Source organism: Plectropomus leopardus, chromosome 23, assembly GCF_026936395.1.
Source record: "Plectropomus leopardus strain MGB_pleo_1.0 chromosome 23, ASM2693639v1, whole genome shotgun sequence".
In the NCBI taxonomy this organism is placed as follows: Eukaryota; Metazoa; Chordata; class Actinopteri; order Perciformes; family Serranidae; genus Plectropomus; species Plectropomus leopardus.
Genome location: NC_142198.1, coordinates 19,394,912 through 19,422,592, shown reverse-complemented (window position 1 = coordinate 19,422,592; position 27,681 = coordinate 19,394,912). Strand labels below are relative to the sequence as shown.

The window sequence follows — 27,681 nt, the reverse complement described above, 5'->3', positions numbered from 1 at the left end:
GAGTACCTGCCTGCTCCGGCTGAGCTGTGATCAATCATCTCTCTGTCAAGCGCCACTCCCTGCTGGCAACTTCTCCACGCTTGTAACCCCATCCCTCACTTTTTCCCCCCTTCTGTTTCTCATTCTCCTTTTTTTCTGTATTAATTTTCTCTCTGTCTCTTGGTGTCTTTCCAGCCTCCCATCCTTCGATCCATTCCCGGGCTCCTGCGCAATGTGTTACTCATTTACTCTGCTTTCCCTCAGTGCTTTCTTTCACATCATCTCACCAGGTCCTCTTGTCCTCTCTGTCTCCCTTGCTGTCGGCTTGCCTGAGGACATCACGGAAAGACATCAGGGGCGTGGGTTAAGGGACAGATGGAAATGAATGGGAGACACACGGCGCTCAATGTAAACCCCACTGCAAGCATCCAAATCTTTTTTATGCACTTTTTATTAGAAGCTCATTATTATTTCTTTCATTTCTGTCCTGATTTTAATTTTTCCAATTAATGTTGTAGTGTGTTTAACTCGTGTGCACACATGGCCTGCGACCTTGGGGATTGCAATGGGGGGAAAATGCGTGTGTAACATGCTGATTGATAGCGCGAGTGCCTTCCGCTGGGTGATTTTTCACTACGCCGGGTGGTGATAGGCACGCTACACACACACACACACACACACACACACACACACACACACACACAAACACACACACACACACACACACAGACACACACACACAGACTCCCATCCCTCCACCAAGTTGGGGGAAATCAGACCTAAGACCAGCGCTGCTGCCGCTCCGCTCTTGAAATATGAATGGTTTTAATTAAACAAACTTGCTTTGCCATCTGGCCCTACAATTGGGCTTGCCTAATGAACAGAGTTACACACAAACACACACACACACACACACCCACCCACATATACACACATTAATAACAAGGCTAAGCAGCATTCCAATGGGCAAAGCTTCAGAAATAGACAGAAACAAAAACAATGAAGTGATCTAGTGAGGTGCTTCACAGAGCTGGAAAATGATGCAGTGCCTCATTGTGCTGAACGAGGGGTGTGTGTGTGTGTGTGTGTGTGTGTGTGTGTGTGTGTGTGTGTGTGTGTGTGTGTGTGTGTGTGTGTGTGTGAGATGGCTATTTGTTTTTATGTGACTGAGTATGTGTGTGTGACTGCAGGGGCATTTCTAGGATTTGAGGACATTGAGGGCTTGGCTCGGACATCTGTAGGCAAAAAAACTAACAAACAAAAACCCTAACTTTTTTTTTTTAAGAAAACCGCAAGTTTGAAAGGCATGTTTCCTTTTTAAAAATTGCATTATTTTTCTTCCTTTAATTATTTTTTAGGTTTTTTTGTTCTTAAAATTTTTGTTGATTTTAAAAACTTTTGGCAATTTGTTTTTCCTTTTTTTTTAATTTAGGGGAATTTTTAAATCTGGGTGGGATTTTCTATTTCTTTGAAATATTTTGGCAACTTTTCTTATTCTTTTGGCAATTTTTTTCTCTTTCAAAATTTGGGGGATTTTTTTTTAATTTGGCAAATTTCTTTTTCTTTAAAATTTATGAACTTTTTTATTTCTCTTAAAACTTTTGATCATTTTTAAAGAAAACATGCATCCCACCAGTGTCAAAACTGTCAAAATTATCTCATTAATTTCAAGCAGAAACTGTGAAAACCCAAATTATCTTTGGATTTTCAAATTAACGACAGTCCTTAAACACATTATGTGGGAGGAACAAATGACTCAGACGCCTAAGGCCTAATGACACCATTGTGTGTCTGTCTTGTGCACATTAGCCGAGGCTCAGACGGTCTGGACTACCTGCATCCATGTGCCACTTATCTCTCCCTCTCTATCCGGCCAGCTAGCCAACACTAAATGATGATGTTTGTAATCCAACGGTGGTACCCCAAGATTTCTCAGCAGGAGAGACAGGAGCGAGATAGAGCCTGGTGTGTGTGTGTTTGTGTGTGTGTGTGTGTGTGTGTGTGTGTGTGTGCAGGGGGTTTGTTGTCTGGCAGCCAAAGCGCAGAAACGTGGGAGGCATGCTAACGTTAGCAGCCAGTGGGACGTGCTATTAGTCTGTGAGAGGCTACAATAAATTTGCACTATTCATCCGTCTTAGCAGCCTGTGTAAATGAAATCAGGCATCATCAGCCGCCGTGAGATGCACTCTGTGATGTAGTGAAAAAAGTTGAGTAAACTGATATATTTACTCTTGTGTGTTGGTGATAATCATAAGGGTAAAATAACCCTCCAAGATTTAAACGAAAAAGTGTTTTTGCACTAAAGTTTCTCGTCTTAAAGACACAGTTCTTCCCCAAATCAAAACATTTTACTTGGTGCTATTTATCAATGTAGATTTTTCTCTACGTTCCTCTATAACAAAAATGTAATTTTTGAACAAGCTGCAGTGGTGATGTCGTCGATACAATTGTGCTCCTCTGCTCTTTTCTTGTCACACATAGAGTCAATCATCAGTCTCTGGCCGTTTTTTATTTGTTGCAGCACATTGGTGCTACAGCAATCATTTTGGTTTTGGAGCTCTGTCTGCAGGGCGCCTCCGCCTCCTGAATTAAGTTGAACTTAGTGGCTCTGCTGAGCTCCTTTGCTGGCCTCGTATCACCGCACCCAAGAAAGGTTGCACCAACTCAAGGCAGCAGATGCACGCATCCGTCTGTGCGATTTTAAGGTTGGCTTGTAGTTCTGTAGAAACAAAATGGTTCCTACATGAAACTGCTCAAAAGGTCTGTGGATTCTCTTGAGTAATTAGGCCGTACTTCTGCTGTTGAGTGTATTTTTTTGGCACTTTGAGCAACACAAGTCGAGAAAAGGCAGAGATCTCGATGGCCGATATCTCACACAATCTATACTGATAAACAGCATCACAGTCAAGGCGAAAAATATGTATTTTTGATTCGGGGTGAACTGTCCCTTTAAGGCTCACTCTCTCCGTCTCTCTCTCTCCTATCAACATCAGCCTTGCTTACCTGTGTACAACATTAGCCGCTGGCGGCACTTATTAACCGATGGCTGAATACAAGAGGGTGAGGCCAAAGTAAAAGGTTAAAATCATACATTAGCATTTTTTTTTCCTCCATAAAAAAGCCACTGTATAGGATAAATCCGTAGCAGCGTGACCTACAGCACAACGAGCACAGCACACGGCATAGCTGCACTGATGCACTGAACAATGATATTACATCTTCAGTGCCGGGAGCTGTTCACATTCGCACAGAGGTTTCATATTAAAAAAAAAAAAAACACTTTGCACACCTCAGAGTCCTCACTCATGATGAAAGGGCAGCGTGGAAGCGTGTTATTTTCTGAGATGTACTTGAACTAACACTGTAAAAATTGAAAAATTCACTGCCCCCCGCCTCCCTCACAGCGATGTGGAGATCAATAATAGAGCGCGGGTCTTTGACCCAGCGATAACGCCGTACATCTGGAAGGGCTCTTTGACATCCATAACGGCCTAATCGGGTGTTTGACTCCAAACACTCAGCGTTTATGAATATCTGATGAGCACCGGGGTAAGCTTATGAATAAGTGAGGGGCCCAGCTGTGCATCAAAAGGATCAAGACTTCGTGAACCAAAACGCCGTAGCTGGGGAATATGTCGAGCTGCTCAAGATTTATGGTGAAACTGAAGCGTTTCTCGCTCTAAAAAAAACCTACAAATTGACTTCTTTGTGCGCCGTTCAGCTGAGCAAATTCAGTGTAAAGATGCAGTACAGTTCTCAAAGGTTCCTGACGCGCAGCTTTTTACTGTCTCTCACTCTGCCAATACAACGTATGAAGGAGAAACTACTGAGAAGACTTGAGGAATGGGTCAAGAATGTGTTTCGTATTCCCGCGATGACCTTGCCGTTCTTGTTTGGAGTCGGTTCTGGAAGAATTTGTCTTGGATGGAGAGGTTGCTGCTTTTTCTTTTTCTTTTTCGACACTCCCCACGGAAAAAAAGTCAACCAATAGAAAATAATAAAGTTTGAAACCTGACCTTGATGAAGGAGATGAGGAAAATAAAACACGGTCCCTCGACACATCTGTGCATGGTTGGGAAGAAAGGAAGGATGAGGCAGAGTGAAAAACAGACTGTGTGTTTGTCTGGGGGTCTGTGTTCATATGGATGCCTGCAAATGTGTGTGTGTGTGTGTGTGTGTGTGTGTGTGGATTGTTCCTGCGCATTGTGCGAAACATCGATCGACAACAAGCGAGTTAGAGCTGGAAAAGGCACGGAATCAAAAAGGAGACGCGAGCCTTTGTCCGCCGCTCACCCCGACACAAAGCAGTGGCAATCAAATGTGATGATTCAGTAACGCAGTGAAAGAAAAACAAAAATCAAGTCGTCTGATTCAGTTTGCAAACTGACAATACACAAAAAACCTCGACCTCAAGGTCCAAGTTTTCATAGTCTTGATTTGACTCCAATCGTTTTTGACTGCACACAAATAATCATTTCCTTCCTTTTGGACAAATGAAATCACAGTCACATTGCCAGTGGATGAAGTATGCAGATGCTTTACTTCTAAAAGTACTAATACCACACAAGGAAAGTTATCTGTGACAGGTTAAAGTCCTGCATTGAAAAAGAAACTTAACAGTAAGTTTAATCAGGAATATATGAAGCTGAAGATAAAGTACCCAATGCAGAAAAATCTTATTAAAAAAGACACAGAACACATAAAAACCTTACAATTATGAGGAAAAAAATACCCACTTACAAAACCTCAGTTATTTAAAATAAAAACCACCCGAAACTCAAAATTATAAAAAAAAAACTCTAGAAAAAACCTAGAAAACCCCTCAAAATTATTAAAAATAAAAAGAACCACCCAAAAGTGTCAAAATTATTTTAGAAAAATAAAACATAAAATACAAAAAAATTATTATCAGAAAATAGAAAAATCATCCACTTATATATATATACATATTTTATATCAATCGCCTGATTAATCAACTAATAGTTGCAGTTGTACTTAGGTTAACTGTAATTTCATTAATTACAAAAAAAACAAAAACATTTTTTATACTCTTGTTATGTTTGGTGCAAAAATCTTTTTCCTAAAGTAGTGAACTTGAAGTTTAAAGAGTAAGTAAAACACAAGTACCTCAAATTTGATCTTAATACGGAGTAAATGTACTTAGTAGCATTCCACCACTGCACATTATGCACTTAAATTCCTACAATTATCTGCAATAGCTGATAATGCCCTGCCAAAAATGAGCACCATCTGGTAAACTTGTTCTCCCTCTTTCCTCGTAACTCCCTCATTTTCCAGAAAGAGCTTCATATACAGTGCTGATGATGTGTGTGTGTGTGTGTGTGTGTGTGTGTGTGTGTGTGTGAGCGAGCTCCAGCTACAACACAAGGGGGAGCGCTAATGACTGTCGTTAGCATCCCTCAAGAGGCTGAAGCACTTTGCCAATATTTGCCCTAACCTTAGATGATTGCATTTACTTTACACTTAGGTATTTAGCGGATGCCCTTATCCACAGTGACCTCGCAGAAGTGAGCAAACAGGGGCTCAGCGTCTTCCTCAAGGACACTTTAACAGGAAGCATATAACTGCTTTTTTTTTGTTTGTTTGTTTTTTTTAGACCAATTACAGCCTCTCGGACTACAAGGCCACGCTGCTGCCTACCGAACTCCAGATCTCTGCATAGCCTCAAACTGTAAGAAGCTCTGAAAATATAAAAATCTGCAGAGGTTGCTACAGGATTGTAAAAAACAATATCTTGAACAAAACATTCACATTGTGCAGCTGCCTTTCCGTCTGCACACACGTGTACACACACACACACACACACACACACACAGCAGTTCGGCTGATCTCACTAAAGATAGCGAGCAGCAGCAGAGCTTGTTGTTTCTCTTGGATGGAGACCGATTCGTGAATTGACCTTGACTCGGCTCCTCCAACAAATCTCCTCTGAAGCTCCAGTGTACTTTGCAATAGCACCCTCTCAAACCGTGGAAAAAGGGAGAATTAACAACATGTGTGTGCCGAGCTCAAACAAGAATTGATGGGGATTTTATTGCCACATATTTCAGGTCAGTGTGCTAATTGTCAAATATTTTACTTTGGAAATGTTTTATGATACATGAGTCTTTTTGGGGGATTCAGTGTCCCCGTCGTCTTTAGTATACGGAGTATGCAAGAAAATGCTGAACATGGTTTACAGCTTCGTTGAGGTGGCAGCGTGACTGTAGTATAGTTCATTTATAGCCTAATGTTAGCTTTTTACTTCTAGTGATTGCATTTGTGTTTCAAAAGTCCTAAAAGTGGTGTTTAGTTGTGAAGATTATCTTGCTGACCAAAACATGTAAGACTATTATGAAAACTTATTTTCCACAATAGTCTATAATCCAATGGAAAATCCCATTGGCTTTTTAACAAGGGAATCAGGGCGACATTAAAGTCCACGTCAGCCTCCAGAAAAATGTCACTGTGGCAGACAGTGTATACAATCTGTCCTTAATCCGCTACAAAAGTTTAAAATTCTTAACGTAAAAATGTCAATTCTTAACGTAAAAATTCAGGACTGTAATAAAACAGACAAAAAAAACCACACCAGACACAAATGTGAAATGTGGAAACGGGACAGAAAACTAATCAATCCCGTGGGACAACTGATGCAAATGAACTGCTAGCACATAATTGTGCGCTGTCCAAAAATAAAGAATATAATGAAATTTGAAGCTCACACTAGCTATTATGACTAACATCATTCTGTTAACAACATGTGACTTAAGCAACTGCTCAGCAGTCTCAAACCACATATTGTCCTATATTTGGTTGTTTAGGTGTTGAAGTGTTTGACAGTACTGCACTGTAAAAGGAAACTTATTGGTTTAACCTAAAAAAGTTTGAAAGTTTTAAGTTAACTGAATTTGCGAAGACAAGTTGAGTTTTTTTGTAATTATTCAACTTGTCGTTTCAAAATCAGTCAGCGTAAAAATGTAAGGCAGCAGCCTGGACACTAACTTTTTTAAAGTTCAAACAAATAGTCTGTTTTTACAGTGTGTTCAGTTTTGAGACACCAAATGCAGTAACGACCCAGTGATCCCACTTTTCATCTAACTTGGTTTTCTGCTCTCAGCTGTCCTTTTACTTAAATTGAGACCAAATTGAAATGAGTCTTTTAATTGGGTCCAATTTCGCCAGTTTAATGGCTGCCTATTGTCTGGTATAAAAAAAAAAAAAAAAAAAGAAGTAAGTATCCACAAGGCAGCCATATCAGCTCACATTAAAGTGGCCCAAATCCCTTTTAATCTGCATTAAGGCCAACGTTTGAGACCGCTCACCGTGGGCACCTGTGTAACTGCCTGTTTGATGTGCACATCTGTTTGACTTTCTATCTTGGGGTCATTGCAAACACACTTTTAGATGTTTTACCCTCTCAGGTGTCCCTTAAAGGATGCCCAGGCTTCAGACATTACACTGATCTGAGATAAGTTAAGACATCATTTCTGAAACAACTCCATCTTTAAAAAAAAAAGAGGATGTGAATCTTTAAGCCATTTGAATATCCTTATCCTAAGCTGCAGTGGGGAAGCCTCTGCACTTAGGCTTAGCACTCTCAAGACAGCTCCTCCTTGTTAAGCATCGCCTCAGACTCCTCGACTATGAATGGGACCATTACCCCCATCTCTCGCTGCACACCCAGATACACACACCCACACATATTTCGGTCTTGGTAGGGAAGTAGCTCAGGGTAGCTGTGGAAAGGGTTCTGCAAGGGAAGATACAGTACTGTACCCAGGGACTGCCTTTACAATAGGCTCTTTTTTTCCGACTGCACCCACTCACTCTCTCTAGGCTGCAGTCTTATTGCATTACAACCTACAGAACATCGCTCTATCTCCCAATTGTGGAAAAATAAACTCCTTCGTAAAGGGCCTCCAGCCAACACGCATTGCAAATCAGCAGAGCGGATATCTGTACAGCTCCCAAACAACTCAAGTTGGGTATTAACCCCCCATTGTTACCTTTACTCCATCTCAGAAAAAAACTATCCTCAGTCAAACTCAACATGAACTGTAAAGAAAAGAGCTGCAAACGAAAAGACGCCCTGATAGGTGCTGATCTTAAAGAATACGTCTGTTACATATATTCCCTCGTGTTGCACCTTTGATCAAATAAGCCCGCTAAATCCTGCACCTCGTCTCCTTGTGTGTTATAGAAGGGCTTCAGCTTTAATGAAAACAGCTTCTGCTCACAACCCAGCTCGTTCTCATTCCCAAGTCATTAAATATCGCCGCTTTTGCAGAAGCTTCAGCGCAAGATACCTGCACCAAAAACCACCTTTTGTGTCTGCATGCTACGCTGCTGGATGGCGTCTGGTATAAGGATCACGTAGATCCCTATAGGGTGGCAGAAGGGGTGGTAGAAGGATCAATCAAACCCCAGACTGTCATGTGGGAGTCTGGTGTTTGCTTCCTGTCTGAATGTTTTGTCTTTTTTCTACACCTTATCGTGTGCCTTTTTTCCTAATCCTAACCAGCTGTGCCAGTATGTACGTTTGTTGACGTCCTAAAGTTGGATGCCATGTGCTTTTGTTTTCTAAACAAAGCCACCTGCAGCGTAATCCCACCATGTGTTTATGTTGACATCACAGTAGTGGCATCCAATAATGCAAATGCAAAAGGATGCCTAAAGCACAATATGTAGATTCAGAAGTCCATTGAAGAGCGGCAATATGTGACAACTTGGGATGAGAACGTGTTGCACAACCACATCACACCTGATACGCTACACTGTGGAATTAACTGATACAGATATTCGCTCATTTCGCACCTTTAATCAAAGGAAACCTCTAAATCCTGCACCTCGTCTCCACATGTGTTATTGAAGGGCTTTAGCTTCGAAGGAAACAGCTTCTACATCACAAACACACCTGATTCGCTACAGAGCGAACCAAAAGCCAAAAAGAACTCTGTGACAATTTTTACTCACGTTTTTGTATGTTTCTGCCTACCGTTCGGACTTGCTACTGTACTATACGTGAATGTTGTGTGTGTTTCCTGTATCTTAGCGCTTTCTTAATCTCCTTTAGTGTTTGCCCCTACCATTTTCCATGTGCTCTGCCTCACCGACACTGCCATCCGGCGTTGTCCTCTCGTAGCTGTCCTCGGGCAGGGGAAGGGCGCCCAGCCGGGGGCCCGACGAACTCTTGCTGCTGGGCGTCTCCGACTCGTCCAGGCCGCTGTCGTAGCAGCTCTGCAGCGATCCCTGCTGGTGAGGGTCCTGGGGCTGGCTCACCACAGAGAAGGTCACTCGGCGAAACGGCTACAAGAGAAACCAAACGGCCGGGGGTCACTATAAAAGGGACTCTTTTTACTTAACTTTTTTAATTGTTGTGGAGACAGCTAGGGAGTTGGATCCTTTGGATTTTGGAAAGGGATTTCGGGTCAGGATGGTAGAGAAATAGGAAAAAAGGGGGCAGGGGTAAGGAGACTTAATTGAAGGAGTCGTAGAAGTGTCCTTGCTAGATTTTATAGACACAAGCTAACCCAGTCACTTTCCTGACCCCAAAAACTAGACACACAACCCAATCTGCTCCGTCACAACAGCCGACAAAACCCTTTTATCACTGCAAACAAGGTCATGCCTTTCTCTCACCTTGAAAACTATCAGACATTATAATAAGGACATGGAGGAGGCTGCACAAAGGGAGTCTCTCACAAGCTCACATGAGGCTCAAGGGACCAAGACGACACTGCAACTGGCTAAACCTGTAAGTTAAAGGAATATTTCAACCCCAAAATTTTTATGTCAGTTTCTCCCCCTGTATTGAGATGAATTTCTGACGAAAGCTTTGTTTTTCTCACATGTCCCCACAATGAACAAAGAATCCAAAAACGGAGAAAATTCTTGATGAACTGAATTCTTAAGGGTCCATGTTTAACAACAGCAAACTATATCAAAACATTCAGACTCTCAAACAATTTGTGCATTATGATCCATGTCAAATTTACCCAGCTGTATGCTCATTACTTCCAAAACAGACAGCCTTATCTGCTGGAGAACCGTGGAGAGATGAAATAAAAATGTTTTCTTTTTTTTCCCACAAATTCGTCATTCATAACATGGGGTAAGTAATTGATACAGAAATATTCATTTAGTGGTTGAAGTATTCCTTTAATTACAGTAAAAGCGTAATAAACAATGGCCTAATTCTCTTGTCTATTTGCCCACTACAAAGAGGACAAGGTGAACAAACGTCTGGCTCAGCGGGAGGTGTGGTTTGAAGACGAGTGCATACAAACACGTGAGCGCGCAAACACCCTCGCTAGTGGGTTCACGCTGTCAATAAGTGCAGCCTGCTCTAACACATTATTGAACAGCATCTTGAGTTAAACAGCAACAGAGCATGTCGGTAAAGCGAAGACTGTCTTAGTTTCCTCCTCTCCTCTCTCAACATCTCTCAATCCCTGTCTGAGCATCACACAAAGGTAATGGCACAGAGAGAGGAGGGAGATGAAAGAGGGAGAATGAGCATGAGGCGAGGAATGAAAGATCAGGCTTGGTCATTACCAGAATAAATGGCATTACAAATGGCTAATGCCATTCATTAATTAGATACAAACACAGTGAGAGCGCTCGCCTCTGTTTCTACTCCTCCAGCGCCTTGCTGGACCTCATCACTTGTTCTGCAGCTCTTCTGCTTTCCCCCCTCCCCTCTGTCCTCCATCACAGGAATATTAAATAGGACAGAAGCCCATTACTCAAGCATTGATGAAAATCTGTTATCAGACTGCGTGATCAGTTACTGCGTCTTTAATTTGTACATCTATCTGTCCCCCATGTAACACCAAAACATCATGTAAGCGCTTATCATGTCGAGCGATATTTGGTGTGTGTGAAAGTAGGTCTTTAGACCGAGAGTGAATGAAACACACACACAGGTACAAGGACGATTCTCAGCAGGTGTTAACAGGTCACCGTTCGAAGGCGAGCCTCTTTGTTATTTTGCTATCCTCAGCCACTTACTGTAAGCACCTCTTCTACCAGGTAAAAAAAAAGAAAATATTTTTTAACAAGTGGTTGGGACATTTCCAGCTCTGTTTTGGCACCAAACCAAGGTATTTTTAATGTGAGATTGGGACCTTTTTTTCACTGTGTTTATGGGACCAAAACCGGGTATTTTTAGCATGAGGTCAGCAGATTTAGAACATTTGTGGCAACAAAAGCGGATGTTTTTTAATGGCATGTCGGGAATTTTCCTGCTGTATGGAGTGACAGAGGCGGGTATTTTTTTAACCAGAGGCTGTGAGATTTCCATCTGTGCTTGTAACAACAAAAAACAGTATTTTTTTTTTAAGGAGCAGTCCAACCATGTGCAGTTGTGTTTGTGGCAACAAAAGCGGATGTTTTCTAAGTACATGTCTGGACATGTAGGCTGTATGTAGCACGAAGTAGGCATTTACGAAATAAAGAGAGGTTGAGACATCCAGCTGTGTTTGTTGCAACCAAGCCAAAACATGACGTTTTCATAACCCTTACTAAGTGTTTCTTGTGCCTCAACCCAACCACAGTGTTGTCAGAACATGGAATTAAAAATCGACACCCATTACTCAAACATTCACGTAGCAAAATCTCTTATCAGCTTTTGCAATCGGTTACTGTGTCTTTAATTTGCACATCTATCCGTTGCCAATCTACTGCCGTCATCCGATCTGAGATGCTAAAACAAGCTCTTCTGTGACGACAGATATTTGGCATGTCTGGAAGTACATCTTCAGAAGAAGAGTGACAGTTGAAAACACACACACACACACACAGATACAAGGACGATTCTCAGCAGGTGTTGACAGGTCACCATACGTAGGTGAGCCTCTTTGTTATTTTATGTCGTCCTCACCCACTTACTGTAAGCACCCCTGAATCTCTGCCAGGTGCACACCGTGAACGAGTCTCCTTTTTTTCTCTGATAATGAAATTTTCCACAAGCCACTGGGATAAAAAAAAAATGGGCCTCCTTTTGCCGTGTGTGGAAATTTGCATTTATTTATATATTTCTGTTCTTTTTCTCTGGCTGGCTGGCTAGCGCTGCAATCTTGGCAATAAATCATGTTTCCATGTAATTACAATCAACACTCAACAAATGAATTGGTATAAATATTCATGCAAATTTCACTTGGATAGTCAAACATTTGTTGCATAATTAAAACCGGGGGCCCAGAAGGAGAACCGGCTCTATAAGTGTAATAACACTTGAAGAGATGTTAAGATATTAAACCATTTTTTTGTTTTTTTTTTTGTTTTATTTGTTTGTTTTGACTCTCTGAAACACTTGTTTGGTGTGAGGTGTGTGTTAACAAGTCCCACAGCTTGTGTGTGGTCGAAGGAAAAAAAAAGAAGTACTTTGTCTGGATCAGATTTAGTGGAGTGCCACACTCCTTGGGAAACACGGTTTTCTAATGATACAAATTAAACGACTGTTGCCTAATGAATTGCTGGCGAGACCGTCGCAAAGAAAAGAAACACTCGAGCAGGCGCGCGCCGAGGGGAAATTGAGTTTGGGAGAGAGAAAAGAAGCTGACGGGAAGGAGAGAGAAAAAAAGTTAAATGAACAAATAGATTTTATTCACCTGAATTTCCCCTTATTTTCACTGGAGGGAGAGCGAGATAGAAGAGAGAGGAGAGGAAAAAAAAAAAGCTAATTTGTTTGCAGACCAGAAATGGAGTTCATGCGGAGATCGCCGGAGGCTTTGGATTAGAATCTGCAGCAACCACCGTCTGCACAGCGACCTTCGCTCCCTTCATTCTGTGTCTTTTAAATAAATGAATAAAATAAAAAGCGATTCTTCCTTAGTCATTTTTCTGTTACATTTGTGTGCGTGCGTGCTTAGGTGTGAGTCTCAGAAGGAGCCGGGGAAAGAAAAATGAATTGTCCAACATGCCACATGAGATCACATATGGCTTTCTGGTTGTCACAAGCGTTTTTTTCTCCCACTTTCAAGTATTCATAGGGAGCAGTTTTGGGGCCGGACCAAACCACGGGGAAAAGTTAACAGCATTATTTGCAATGCACGCACACGCAATCTGACGGCTGGGGGTTTCGCTGCCTCAAACAGGCGCGTTTTTAGGATTTGAGGACATTGTAGGCTTAGCTCAGACCTCTTTTTTGATGGACAAGCTGTATTTCTTTTATATGCACCTTATTTACGCTCCTTTTTGTTTTACTTTAAAATATTAGCAGTTGTTAGTTACTGAGGAGAAGCAGAATACTTTACAGATGCTATCATTAAACAATAATTGAAAAGAGTTGGAAAAATAGTGTGTTTTTTTTGTCAAAAGTGGCAGATCACACTAAGAGCGTCTAGTCAAGTACAAGTATGGACAGATTTTTAGATTTTATGCCCTCGCTGTCTGTCCATGCTGTGTCATGGCACCGAGCTGACCCCCTCACACCAGATACCGGTCATTTCCAGACCCTGGGACCCCCTCACACCAGATACCGGTCATTTCCAGACCCTGGGACTCTGTTCAGCCTGACTGAGTACACGATCTTTGATGTCGGTCCCTCTACCTCCCACCCTGACCTCCGAACCCACACGGTCCCCTCAGCTGCCAATCAACCTAGCAGTGCTCAAACACACTGAAGTGCCATGATCCTAGTCCCGTTTCATTTTAACCCTTTAATACTTGTATCGACATCCATTTTATTGTGCTGTGTTCAGATGCTTTTCACAGGCGTCTACACCTCTGAAACCTGAGAAAATTGAATTTATTTTGAAAACAAAGGAAAAAAAGGCAATCAATAACTTGGTGATATGTCCCCAAAGCTGCAAAACCAAAGAAACAAACAAACACACAAAAAAGTAATAAGGTGATAAGAAAATGATCTGAAAATCAGATGGGTGGATTATATGATATTATCAAAAAACTATCGAAATATGGCCAAATTATGTTACTGAATAAAATATTTTTGCTTTTGATTTTTACCTTTCTTTTTTTGTTGCTTATTTTCAAGTTATTTATTGACTTTGTTTTTTACTTTTCTTTTTTTGTTGATTATTTTCAGATATTTTGTTTTGTTTTTTTTACTTCTCTCTCTTGTTAATTGTTTCCGGTAATTTTCTTTGTTTTTGTTTTTACTTTTCTTTTTTTTGGTTACTCATTTTAAGGTAATTTTCTTGTAGCTGTTTAAAAGTTTCTTGCAATTTTTGGCCACTTCTTATTAAGTTACTCATTGCCTTCTTCCTCTCATGCATTAAAAAAATTAAGAAATTTGTTTCAGAAGGTTATAAAGACAAAATTACTAACAAGCAGTTTATTAGCTGTCTATTCTGTGAAAGGTCATTTTAAAGTCTTGGGTTCACATATTAAAAACTATACCAATGCATAAAGTAAAAAATTGACCTCACTCTATGTCCTGTCAGAGCAGCCAAGCCTTCAATATATGGCTTTCATTACAAGTTAGCACTTTATCTCTACCAGATGCTGAGACCTCGTTTTTGCAGGGCCTCTTTGGGGGTTACTCCTGTGATGGAAAGCCAGCTGCGACAGCCACGGGTGATTGAGCAAATCCGTCATCCCAAAAAATGAACAATGCAAACAAGCCACAGGTTTACTGGGAGCTCTGGCCCGAGCTTGGCCCGGCCTGTTTCCTGGATGCTAAAGGGGAAACACATGGGGACTTGCCCGAATCGAGCCAATAAAAACAGGTCCGTGCCACCGGTGTCAATAATGTGTGGCCTCTTGGATATTTTTTTTTTCTCCTCTCCCCCTTCAAACTAAAATGTTATGCGGCTGTCAGCAGCACTGTGTTTGAGCCTCACTTCTTCTTTTATCTCCCAGCAAACCTTGCAAATGTTTAGACAGAGAGCGCTCTGCATTTTCATGACACCTCAGAGTTGTGCAGATCAATGACACTCGGCAAGGTGCATTGCTTCGGGCTGTGCAGTAGCTTTAATGTCAGGTGTTTTATGAAAAGTTCTCATTATGAGATGCCTTTTATCACTCATGATGCAGTACTCAACACACACAGCCCTTTTGCCAGAAGAAAACATTGGGATTGTATGTTTTGTTGCACTTGTTAAGCTTTTTCAACTGTTTTTTGTAGCAATAAAAGCCAGTATTTTTTAGTGAATGGTTGGGACATTTCCAGCCAGGTTAGTCGCAACAAATGTTTTTTGCGTTTTCTAACAAGAAGTAAGAACATTTTCAGCTATTTAAAGCAAAAGCAGGTGTTTGTTAACTACAATCTGTGACATTTTCAGCTGTTTGCTGTAAAAAAACCCAGTATTTTTTAGCAAGATGTTGGGACATTTGCAGTCAGGTTTATGGCAACAAAAGCGAGTATTTTTTTCAACTTTAACTTTAAAACTTTTTAATATGTTGGGATATTTCCAGCCAAGTTTGTTTGAAAAGCTGTTATTTTTAAATAACAGATCCAAATATTTCCAGCTGTTTTTGTATTGACAAAAGCAGGTGATTTTTGGTTACATATTGGCACATTTCCAGCTGTTTGCAGCAACCTGGTATTTTAAACCAAAGTATGATATTTTTCTAACCATGTGTTTTTGTGCCTTAACCTAACCACACATTAACCACAGTGTGGTCACAACATGAAACTGAAAACTGAAACTTTAAGTTTCAGCATATTCATAACATATGAAACATACAAATGTAACATATCCGTGGTCTGCGGAGTCACACAGTGCCAACATTAATTCAGTGCAGTTGGGCTGAAACACAATGGTGACTGTGTTTATGCTCTGCTGCCACTCCTCATCCACTGAGGAAGCCTTTCTGAACCCTTTCTCTCTGGATGTCTGGATTTATAATTAAGCCCACCTTCACCAGAGCCTCCGGACGGACTGAAGCATAATGGAACGGTGTAGGTAGGCCTGCTCGCACAACACTGTGTGTGTAATTTCAGCTGTAAATACCTTTGACGGATGGCAGTGACCCACTACCGTGAACCACAGGAAGTAATTGTGGCTGGGCAGGACTGGGGGCGAGGGGAGCAAACATAAACTGCAGGGCTAGTGTCTTATTGCAGTCAACCAAGAGAGATGGAGGGATACAGACAGAGTATGAGTAAGTGAGATGGAGAGACGGATAAAGAGGCCAGACGAACTGGTCGGGGGGAAGAGACTTGGAGAGAGTGAGAGAAGGCAGCGACACATGAGTACGGCCACGATTGCCAAAAGTGCCAGTCGGTAATTAAGAAGCCGTGTTTCATTTTTAATGGGCAACCAGACAGCGACCTGCGATACGCCACCTGAGACGTGCAGAAAGTGCCAAATATCCACAGTACACCAAACAACATACGTGCTTGGATCTTAAATTGCCTTAACCCAGGGATACTCAACTTGATTTGATTGGGGGCCACTTTTACAAAATGACAGGGGGCCAGTCGCAGCAGCCACATGCATGCTTTTAGGATTTTGGGATGTTTCCAGAATGTGAGGACATTTCTCAGATTTGAGAACATTTCTAGAATTTAGAGCATTTCTTTGATTTTAGAATTTTTTTTAGGATTTTGGTACATTTCTCCGATTTAAGGATGTTTCTGGGATTCTGGGATGTTTCCTTGATTTTCTGACATTTCTAGGATTTAAAAACATTTCTTGGATTTTAGGATTTTTTTAGGATTTAAGGACATTTCTAGGGTTTTATGCCAAGTTTAGGATTATATGATGTTTCTAGGATTTTAGTACATTTCTAGGATTTTCAAGTATTTCTAGGGTTTTAGGACACACTTGGGATTTGAGGACATTTCTACGATTTTTGGATGGGTTGGGGATTTTTCACTGGCACTTTTTTTGATAAAGAAGCTCTATTTGATGCTGTTTTATGCACTCTAGGACCTTATGTATACTAAAAGTTCAAAAACAATTCCCAGTGTGAATCACTGTATTTTTTTCGTAAATTAGAAAATGGTTGGGGGGCCACTTGACACCCGATGGAGGGCCAGACCTGGCATATGGGCCATAGGCTGAGTATCACTACATTAACCCAGTCTCGGCCGCTTGGCTTTGCGGAGATCAAATGCAGGTTAAGCTTGCTGTAATTCCAGTAGTGGTGAATTAAAAAGATCATGAGACACACTGATGCTGAGGCGATAAATGAGACAAATGCCCTCAAGGTGAATGTCTGACTGGAAATCAATTGGAATCTGATCAGGGGTGGATTCAGGTTCTGTTTGGGTGCTGCTCACTTGCACTTAATTACTATGCTAGGCTAGGCTAAGCCTGGAGCTCTGCTGCCGAGTCCAAAACAAGGGGCTGAATGCGGATGATCTCTCAGGTGTGTTAGCGACGAGGGGAATTTCAAAAAGGGTTTCTGTCAGGGCCGACTAAGTTGTGGGAATTCTGGAGTCGTTGGCTGCAGCTTTGTTAGCGCAACCGCCTGCAGAGTCTCAGGTATCATGTTCTAGCCTGACTGATAGCTTTGGCCCTGTCAAGCTCCAGCGCTCCTCTTCACTTCCTCACGTCCCCCCTCCTTCTCCTCCTCCTTCACTCCTCCACACACATTCCTCCCAGGTCACTCGGGATGAAGAGGAGAAACTCGAGGTAACATTTCCAAAGAACACCCAAGACTCCAGGAAGAAAGAAAAACAAAGTCAAGATAAAAGAGGCTCTTGCGAGTTCGGCGTCTGGTTCTTTCCAACATCTTCTTCTGAGTCAACAAAGATGCAAAGCCTTTTTCTTCCTCTTCTTGTTCTAGTCTGCTGAGTTTGAAAAAAAGACAACCTTACAAGGGCATCCAGCAGCCTGTGCCCAAAATAATAGATTGGACAACAGAGATTTTAGTGGCAATCTTTCATTTAAAATCACATCAGGAAGCTGTGAGGTCATACAATCCGCACTGGGCCCCAAAGCTTGATAATAACATTTTTTAAACACCTTTTAAAAATGCTTTTATTACAGGAGGTGCAGACATTACGGGCAACACGGCACACAGCCTCGTTAAGACTTGATGATGCTATTAGCACTCTCTTGTCGATCTTTGTGGGTATTTTTTTCTCCCCATTCAATTTTACCATGTGGTCATTTTATGATCTGACTGATCAATCGAACGTCCTTCAGCACTCGTCCACCGAGTCTTTACTGACCTTTTATTGCACTCTTTGGCAGCTGTATAAATATATGACCGAAAACACAGCAAGAAACCCAAAACACAAACTTCCAGCTCAGTGGCGACACTTCACATAGGCGATGGAGCCCCAATGAGTCATCCCAGTCTAAACGATGAGCGACGCACGAGTCAAGTAACCGTCAAAGGACCATTTTCTGACCGTTTACACTTTAACCCCCTATCAGCCAAAAAGTAATTGGAATATAGAGGCCTATAAGAGTGTACATATGAAAGAAAATGAATGAAAAAAATAAATAAATCTTTGTTAAAATTGGCAGGAGAAAATCCTGTTAACGTTGTGTTTAAGCAGCCAGTGGCCTCAACAAACAGTTCACAGAGGTTGCACTGAGTTATATTTTGATGCGTTTAAGCTCTATTCAGTAAAAACGAGTATTGGATGAAGGTAAATTACAACGTTCTCATGATATAATCACTGTCATCTTGTAAAAGGTAGTTTTTGATGTGAAACTTGAATAAATGCAGCTGTTAAAATGATAATTTCTTTCATATTAGAGAGGGATTTGTGATTTATTATTCAAAGGGCTGTCAAATGATTGAAATTCTGTGATTGCAGTGTTATTTATCATTAAATCTCAGCCCAGTACAGCCTCTTAAATACAGAAATGTTGGCCAGCAATTAACACAATTTACAAAAAAAATTAAGCTGTAATGTACGGACCTTAATCACAATTCAATTAAGATTAATATTAAAAAGGCTTTTACTTACTTTTCTAAAGATCTGTGAAAGGTCTGTGTGAAAGAGGGTTATTTTATTTGTTGTTTAAAACAAAAATAACTTTTAAAAAACCAACAATATAAAAACATCAGTGTCAGATATGGGCCATATTCTTATTTAAAACATTGCTATTGGCCCAGAATTATTTTTACCTAAGCACCTTTATTTTGAATCATTATGAATAATAAGTATCTTTTTTATTATTAGCAATTCTTATTCCCATTTATTTACAAATAATTCTAACACATGCACAACATGCTACGAAAACCCATATTTACCCATATTTTTTATCATATTTTATTGTTAGTGAGGTTGTTTGTTTGAATTTTGGAAATTAATGTGCAGTACTTTGACAACAGAGCACCAAATGTGCTAGAGCCACCACTGTTCCAAGTATTGTATGGTTGGGATTGTGCCATTAATAAAAAGTTGTTGCCAGGCACAAAAAGTCCTCCGAAAGAACTCCGGAGGGACACATTCTTAGCAGAGCTTGCGCCTTGGGAACCACTTTGGATTGAGAAAAAGGAAGTGAAAAGGGGAAAAAAAAGTTGGAGAGAGTCTAAGAAAGGACGACAGGAAGGGAAAAAGATGATAAGGATATGAGAAAGTGGGTGATCCTTCCATCCCGAGCTTCGTTTTCGTCCTTCATCCACACACCCCCCCTTTAGTCTTTTCCCAGTGTGTTTGGAATGGCTTTGGAAGAGTGCCACTGCTCGCACTTTCCTATTAGCATGCACCCCATGCACGCAGCCGGAGAGACAGACCCGCAGGAAGAAAAAAAAATGGAAAGAGAGAGAGAAAAAAAAAGATCACACATGGTTACTTTCTTAAAGTCTGGGCTAAACTTTTAATTGCTCTTCAAGTGGCGGATTAGGCCATTGGTGTAACAGAGATACTATTCAGGGGGGATGCGTTTGAACATCTTCAGAAGCTTAGCCCAACCCCTGACCTGTGCTGAATGGCAAAGGAGAAGTGTTTTTTTGTGGGGTGGGGGGGTTGATGGGTTAGTGGTAGAAATGGGGGGGGGTGTTGAGTGGCAGTGGATTAGCTTCAAGCTGACAAATAACACCCTTTGTTGGATTCTGCTGCTTTTCCGCTGGGCTGCAGAAGCACCATCGCAGCCGGAGCCTGGTGTCATGTAGCTGATAGCATGAGGCTAAAAAGGACATAAAAAGGGTACATGAAGGCTTCATAATTTATAAAGGAAGGCTTGTCGTTGTATTTATGCTGTGGTGCTTTTTGCCGGATTTCCAAAGCAACATCCGCGTCTGTCAGTGGCGAATTATGTTACATCCTCTCATTATGAATGGATGGGGGCCGTCTCCTGTGTCGCCATGTCAGAGCCACTGCTGCTGACACAGGCGCTGGCAGACACCGGGAACAACAGTCAACCAAAACCCTGAACCTGGTGTTGCTTACATGGAGTCTGCCTGCAAAATCTCAAGATCGCGTTTCGGACTTTTGATGCCTCCGCATTTTGCTTTCAGGTTTTCCATACGTACTTAAGTCCATCCATCCCATTTTGAATGCAATATCTCAAGAATACCTTGTCGAAATTTCTTCAAATTTGCCAAAAACGTCCACTTAGACTCAATGATGAACTTATTAGATTTTTGGTTGGAATAAGTTAAATGCTAAGGTCAGTGTGACCTTGTTTGTCTAATTTTTGTGAACATGATATCTCATAAACACCTTGACAGAATTTCTTAAATTTGACACAAACGCCAATTTTTGGTCAATTATCAGCCAATTAGATTTTGGTTGTCAAAGGTCAAGAGCAAGTTCACGAGAATGAGACAGATGCAAGGGCACACCCTTGCATCTGTCTCATTCTCGTGAACATTATATCTCAAGAATGCCTTGAGGCATTTTTTTTTCAAATTTGGCACAAACATCAGTCAGCAATTAATTGAAATGAATTGAAATTGTTGTAGGTCATTGGTGAAGGTCACTTTGACCACATCTGTCTCATTCTTGTGAATGTGATATCTCAAAAACACAATAAACATTTTTTTGTTGTTGTGTTTTTGGGTTTGTTTTTTTCTAAATTTGGCACAAACATCCACTTTGGGTCAACAGTGAACAGATTAGAAAGTGGTGGTCAAAGGTCAGGCTGACTTTGCATCCGTACCATTCTTGTGAACACAATGTCTCAAGAATACCTTAAGTGGAATTCTTCAAATTTGGCACAAACGTTCACTGTGAGTCAATAATAAACTGCTTCAAATTTGCTGGTCAAAGGTTATAGGTCAAGGTCACTAGCTATACCTCAAGATTCAAACACTATTCATGAGAAATTTTTACACAAATGTCTAACAGGAAAAAATGATGAAGTGATGACATTTTACATCCCAAAAGTCAACTTCACAGTGATCATAATGTTCTGAAAAAAAAAACACTTTTCTGGCCATTACTCAGCCTCATATCTCAGGAACAGAAGGCGCGACATTTTGTCAGATCTTGAATTGGTGACACTAATGTTGAAACTGTGTTGATTGTGGAGATCTTCTGTGCTGCTGTTGTGTGTGAAGCATCCATGTTTTCACAGACATGGATATAAACTGTAACTGCGACTTTACTGGTGCACGGAGGCAAACAACCACGAGGCGGCAATTCTAGTTTCATTCTGGAAATCAGCTCTTGTTTGTACGGTAACATCTGAAAGGCGCACCATTCACTGTGCGTGTGCACAGCACACGTGTGCAAAGGAAATTGCTCCCTGGGCACTCAGGCGTGCGAGTGCCTCTTGTCTATCTCAGAGTGAAAGTGTATGTGTGTGTGTCATGTCTTTGGCATTGTCATGTCATTTCACATGTCACCCAGCCATCAGCTTAGGTTCCCAGTTCTGGCATGGCATTAAAAGGGAGGTGGAGGGAGGTGGAGGGAGGTGGGGGAGTCTAGGTGTCGAGTGTGGGGATCCATCACAGCGGTGGCAGCGCTGCATCTGACCAACGGCCCACTACTGTCAGCTCGTGACGGGCCTTGGAGGGGGGGCTGGCGCTAACGTTAGCTTGTTGTGACACAGGCCTGGGTGTCAGCAGAAAGCATGACACGGCATCATCCGAGCCAAAGCGGCCAAATGCCAGAGCTGAGCGCTGCAGATATGAGAAACAGCAGCTCACTTGTTTTGCTACCTGTCCCATGCAAGCACAGATGGGAGATTTAGGAGCCTTCAAACGGTAAAGAAATGAATGTCAACGCAGAGAGAGGGAAAAGAAAGCAGCGATAGATAGCATCAACGGATAGACAGATTTGTGGAGAGAGGGATAAAGAAAGAAAAAAGCAGGAGATAAGGGAGGAAGAAAGATAAATGATTCTTTATTTACCATCCTGAGTCACTGATGACAGATAACCTGCATTTAGGGGATCAGGGCCGCCATCCAAACAGGCTAAAGAGGGAGCAGCGAGATAGATTGGGCGAGGTTAGAGAGCATATCCAGCTTATCCGCTAATGAGGCGTTCTATTTGAGTATGATCATGCCGGCATGTATCATTCAAGTGGGATAAGTAGTGTGTGTCCTTGTGTGTGTGTGTGTGTGTGTGTGTGTGTGTGTGTGCAGCGCCTGTCCATGTCCTCGTGTCATCTTTAGATCTTCAGAACACACAGCCAGCGCGTTCATACAGTCGAATTAGGCAGTTGTCTTGGGCCGCACTTTGGCAAAGACAGCGAAAAGTGTGCCCACTATTCATGAATAAAATTACACAGTAACAAACAGCAGTAACTGCATGCTCCTAGCATACTATTCTACATGGCCAATTTTGATTGTCTTTGACGAAAACAGAAACTCTGCGTAAATACGAGGCTATGGGAGCAGATCACGCTGCTGACTGAAAGTTTTCTGTGCGCCATTACAGTCCGATTTTAACAATCTGAAAAGGCCCTGGCTCGTTTATTCGACCAAGGATGTTTCATTTTGCTTCTGTTGTAAACTTCTTTTGGAAGTGAGAGAAAGTCAGCTCCTGTTAGAGACACTGTTAAAGGGATAGTTCATCCAAAAAAGGAAAATTCAGTCATTATCTACTCACCCTCATGCTGATGAAAAGTCGGGTGAAGTTCTTTGTAACGGGAAAGAGTTGGCCTTGGAAAATACTGTTTGTACTTTCTGCACTGACATTATTTCATTTGAAGAGCTGATATTTGAGTTATTTTTAGGAAATATGTGCTGTCATTACTCTGCTGTAAAAAATTCCAAACCACATTATGGAAGTTAAAATGAAGATCTATTTGTATAAATCCCCAATATACCTGCATAATGGGTCATGCATATTTTGATATTGTTGACATTTTGAGCACAAAATCACTGACCATTGCGTTATGTGTGTTCATTATTACTGGTTATTTTGCATCATGTGTTTGGCTTAATGGCCTTTGTGTGTTATTGCTGGTTCGGTGCCTTAAAAATAGACGGGTGGCATAATTGTCTTTTGCCAAGAGCAGCAAAAGTGCATGCAGCACCACCAGGTGGTGCGTCGAACGCCAACATCTCGTGATCTTATCACTCACACAAACTTCCCTATCAGGTCCCATGCACCACCTGTTCTCGACGACACAAGCAGAAGACAATTACGATCTGAACAATTATGAAAACAATTATTACAAATGAGTAATTAAACCCTAATGTCAGGGTAAATAAGCTGACGGTGAGACGGGAGAGGAGGATGGGGAGGAGAAAAAAAAGCCCAAGGCGAGTGAGGGAAGGAATGAGTAAAGAGCGGCGGGATGGGAAAGGAAGTGTGCCACACTCTGCTGCTGCAACATGAGGATTATGAGAAATGGAATGGATTCACACACTTACTCGCACATTTAACAGACCTCAAAACCTGGCATTGGAGATGTCTCCCTCCCCCTCTTAAACATTTCTTCCTGTCATGTTCCCCATCCCTCCATCCCCTCGTTCATCATCTCAACTCAGCCCCTTATCTCCCCCCCCTCTATCTCCAGTCTATGTCACTCTCGCCCGCTCCCTCCCTACCTTGCTATCTTTGTCGAGATCACGCAAGGTCAAACCTCCCCGACGTTTGATGGATGAAAATGGAATTAAGATGAAAGCACACTTTCAGATAATGAAGATATGCGGCGGGAGATTAGGAAGCAGGGGAGGCTGCTGAGGTGCCGACCAAATTAATATTGAAATTTATGTGTGTTTGGCTCTGGCCCAGACAATCCCCATGTGTTATTTTCACCAGGGGGCCAAAGTGGAAAACACAACAAAAAATTTAATAGCGTTCGATGGGTAGAGAGTGGAAAGGCGGTGCTTTTTTTTTTTTTTTTAGCCGACAGTGTTCATTTTGTCTGATGTTGGAATGCAAAATGAAGTTGCTGAAGTGCACAATGCAGCCATTCAGGAGCAGAGGAGGGATTGTGTTGGGAGTGTTAAACATGCACACCTGTGGGGCTTTGTGTGCGGCATTCAAAGGTTAAATATCTCGAGTTTACGTGTCACGGAAAAAGATAGATGTGTCTGTCAGGGACTGTAGCAAAAAGGGGGTCAAATAATGCTCTGAATTTAGGCCAAAATTTAGCAAAACGGGCACAGCTATTTTCACATCTTTCAGCAGTGATATTTGGTTCTGGTAATCTAGGGTTTCTGGTTGTGGAATGGAGATGTCCAGACATCCCAACTCCAACAAGACAGCCACATGGCAACAAATTGGGCACCAAATCTCTGAAACAAATGGTAAAAAATTGCTGCAAATGAGCATGAAAATTGCCATCGCATACTTCACACATGGAGTGAGTAGCTCATCTTAAAGGTCATCTGCCCCCCCTAAAAAAGACAAAACATTGGCCTATGGTGTAATATAAGAGGATAGGCATGTTTGCATACCGACATGTGCTTATTGAGATATTAGCATTGACTTTGAAAGGCGCATGACATACTTCGCAAAAAGTGACACACGCAGGCGCGTTCATCTCAGAATCAGATCTTCCTCTATCGCAGCACTTCTAAAGGTCTGGATCAGTGTGTGTGTGTGTGTGTGTGTTTGAGGAGCGGGTTACAGCAGATAGGCGAAAGGGATAAGGCCCCAGCGAATCGTAAAGGCATCAAAGACAGACGGCCTATCAAGGCGCCGTATCACTGTCTGATGGCGGCGATATGAACACTAATCCGCATGTAAAACAGTCCTCTCCTCCTAGGCACTTCTTGGAGTGCACTTAGCTAACAATGTCTCCTCTCTCTTCCTCATTCTTTCTCTTTGACACTATTCCCAGCGAGCAAAAAAAAACAAAAAGATCCGCAACGTGCTCTTAAGGTCTCATTTTCGGCTCCAGCCCTATTAGATCTCATTACTCAGTTGTTGACTGGGCAGCCATTTTGGGGCAGCTAATGGGAAATTTGATAATGGCGTCAGGTTGTTTTGGTCCCCACTGTCACGAGCTCTCCAGCACTCTGCTTGCCGTGGCACTTAGTTAAGGGGGCACAGGAGTGTCGAAAAACACAATTAACAGTGCAGCTTGTTTGTTCCCTCTGGTATTTTCTGCCCGATAAGTCAAAATAATGCAGAAAAACATTGGGAAGAGGAGGAGGAGTACAAAAAGAAGCTCAATTTGGCCGTGTTTTGTCCTCTCTAAGCTGCAAGCTGTTCCCCCCTTATTGAATAAGGAGGAGGGGTAGAAATGGTCAGGTTACATGGGAGGTTGCCAACAATGAAGCTCTTTGTTAAGACATTAAATAAACAGGCAGAATGCAGGAAAAAAAATAAAAAATCTCCCTTCGTAATCAGAAAAGGTCAAACAGGCATGATTACCGGACACCTGTGCCTGCGCGCCGGTGAGCTTCGTACCAGTGTACCGATGCCCCTGCGCCATCAATCCCCACCTGAAAGTGTGTGTGAATGTGTGTGTGTATTCACCTATCACCTTACCGGCAGCTGGTATGCTCGGGATAAAAGAATCGTCAGAGAGATGGCCAAGATGAAGGGGGATAGCGGCAGCGGTGCGCAGGGTTAGCAGATGGAACGGATCCTGTGTCTCGCTGAAATAAGCCCTCTTTTCTCTTTTTCATGGTGCATGTGAAAGCACCTGACTGCATGCATGACCCTCCCTCTCTCTGCTCCTTCTCCTCTAATCATGACTTAAATTACCGTTGTATGCCTGTCACAGTGAAGTTGACCTTTGATCTTTTAAAATGTCAGCAGTAAAACTGCAAATCCCATTGGACGTTTGTGTAAAATTTTGTCATAATTAGCAGATGAATTCTTTGGTTATGGCCCCAGACATGTTTTGTGAGGTCATAGTGACCTTGACCTTTGACTACCAAATTATGCGCAATTCATTATTGGGTCCAAGTGGCGATTTGTGCCCAATTTAAAGAAATTCCTTTAAGGTGTTCTTGAGATGTTATATTAACAATAATTGGACAGGCAGTCAGTTAGTTAACATTAGTGAGTTAACGCTGTCAGTGACCTTATGAGCATCAAAATAATGGCCAAAAGCATGTTTTTAATTAGGGCACAGTGACTTTGACCTTCGACCACTAAATTCTAAACAGCTCATTCTTGAGTCCAAGTGGATTTCTGTGCCAAATTAATTGAAACTGCCTCAAAGCCCTCTTGAAATATGGCGTTCCTGAGAATGAGACGGATTTAAGTCCACAGTGACCTTGACCTTTGTCCTAAGACCACAAAAATCAGATCACCCTTGAGTCCAAGTGGAAGTTTGTGCCAAACTTGAAGACATTCATTTAAATCGTTTTTGAGATATCGTGTTTACATGAATTAGACGAATGCTGACAGTCAGATACGGATGTTTTTGAAAAGCTCTCGGGGTAATAATTATATAAAAAAATTATTATATATATTTTGTTTGATGATTTTTTGACTTTTATAAGTAATACAACATCTCATGTTTTCTGTAATCACAGTTTAAACACATTCAGTGTGCTTAAACAATATGATTTATAGACCAAAACGCTTGTTAAAAAAGGGGGCATGGCTCTACTGTATCACACTTTAGAGGATGCATCATGCTGTGATTGATTTATAGACATTTTATCATATGAGTCAGATCACATTGTAGATCTAGACGTCGTAGAAAAGTTATGTCCATTCGAATGGAAAGGGGGATCTTAACAGGTTAAAACGAACAAATACACATTTATTTCTGCACGGTGAAATATTTAACTCTCCAAATCACACACAACACTGTGAGTGAATGCCGAAATAATTAGTTTCTGGTTCATTGTGTCTCCAACAGCCATGGTGATATCGTGTCCTCGGTTTGCTAAACGAGGGATTTGTCCGAGACCAAAGAGAATCAGTAGCCAGCAAATGACTGTGGTCGCTTCTCATTTAGACGCGCAACACTTTCAAAACCCGGGATGTTATTTTATTCATGTGGATTCGGGTGGTCTCGTCGCCATCTCTGCCTCTATCTCTCACATCAACCACCACCACCCGTCTCCTCGGCCACCCCCCCTCCGCTTGCTCTCATCCACTCACGGCGATTGCGCTATGAGGACTTCAGCTCGGGCTCAAATTAATTTCAACTTGTTAATTCCCTTTGAAAAAAAAAAGGGTGCGCGGAAGGGTTAGGAGAAGAAGAAGAAGGAGAATTAAAGAAGCGAGCCAGGTCACTGTTTGAGTTTCTAATTGCCGAGGCCCAGAATGTGACCTACAGATGTGAAATTCCCCACTCGATGAAATATTAACTAGATCGCTCGACGGAGATCAGCTGCACTGGAAAGCACTGTATAGAGAGAGAGACACACACTCTTAGAAATAAAGGTGCTAACTAGAACAATAGAGGGTTTAACAGGTTGTTCCTGTAAGAGAACCCTTTTTGCTTGCTCGTGGAATCTTTTAGTAAGGTTCCAACTGGGATACTTTCAGAGGGATCTGCTTAGAACAAA

The 27,681-nt window shown here is 41.8% G+C and overlaps 1 protein-coding gene across 6 annotated transcripts in view; it reads right to left on the bottom strand.

The window, feature by feature from the left end:
- Positions 1 to 27,681, bottom strand: part of pcdh7b (protocadherin 7b) — a 158,519-nt gene that overhangs the window by 72,254 nt on the left and 58,584 nt on the right. For 2 of the 6 annotated variants that reach the window (XM_042512090.2, XM_042512087.2), the window contains exon 2: positions 9,069 to 9,288. The exons of 2 other annotated variants lie outside the window; for them this stretch is intronic. In XM_042512090.2, the coding sequence (XP_042368024.1) occupies positions 9,069 to 9,288 (220 nt within the window). The remainder of the gene's footprint in view (positions 1 to 9,068; positions 9,289 to 27,681) is intronic. 2 more of the 6 variants (XM_088073737.1, XM_042512088.2) reach the window with 1 other exon arrangement.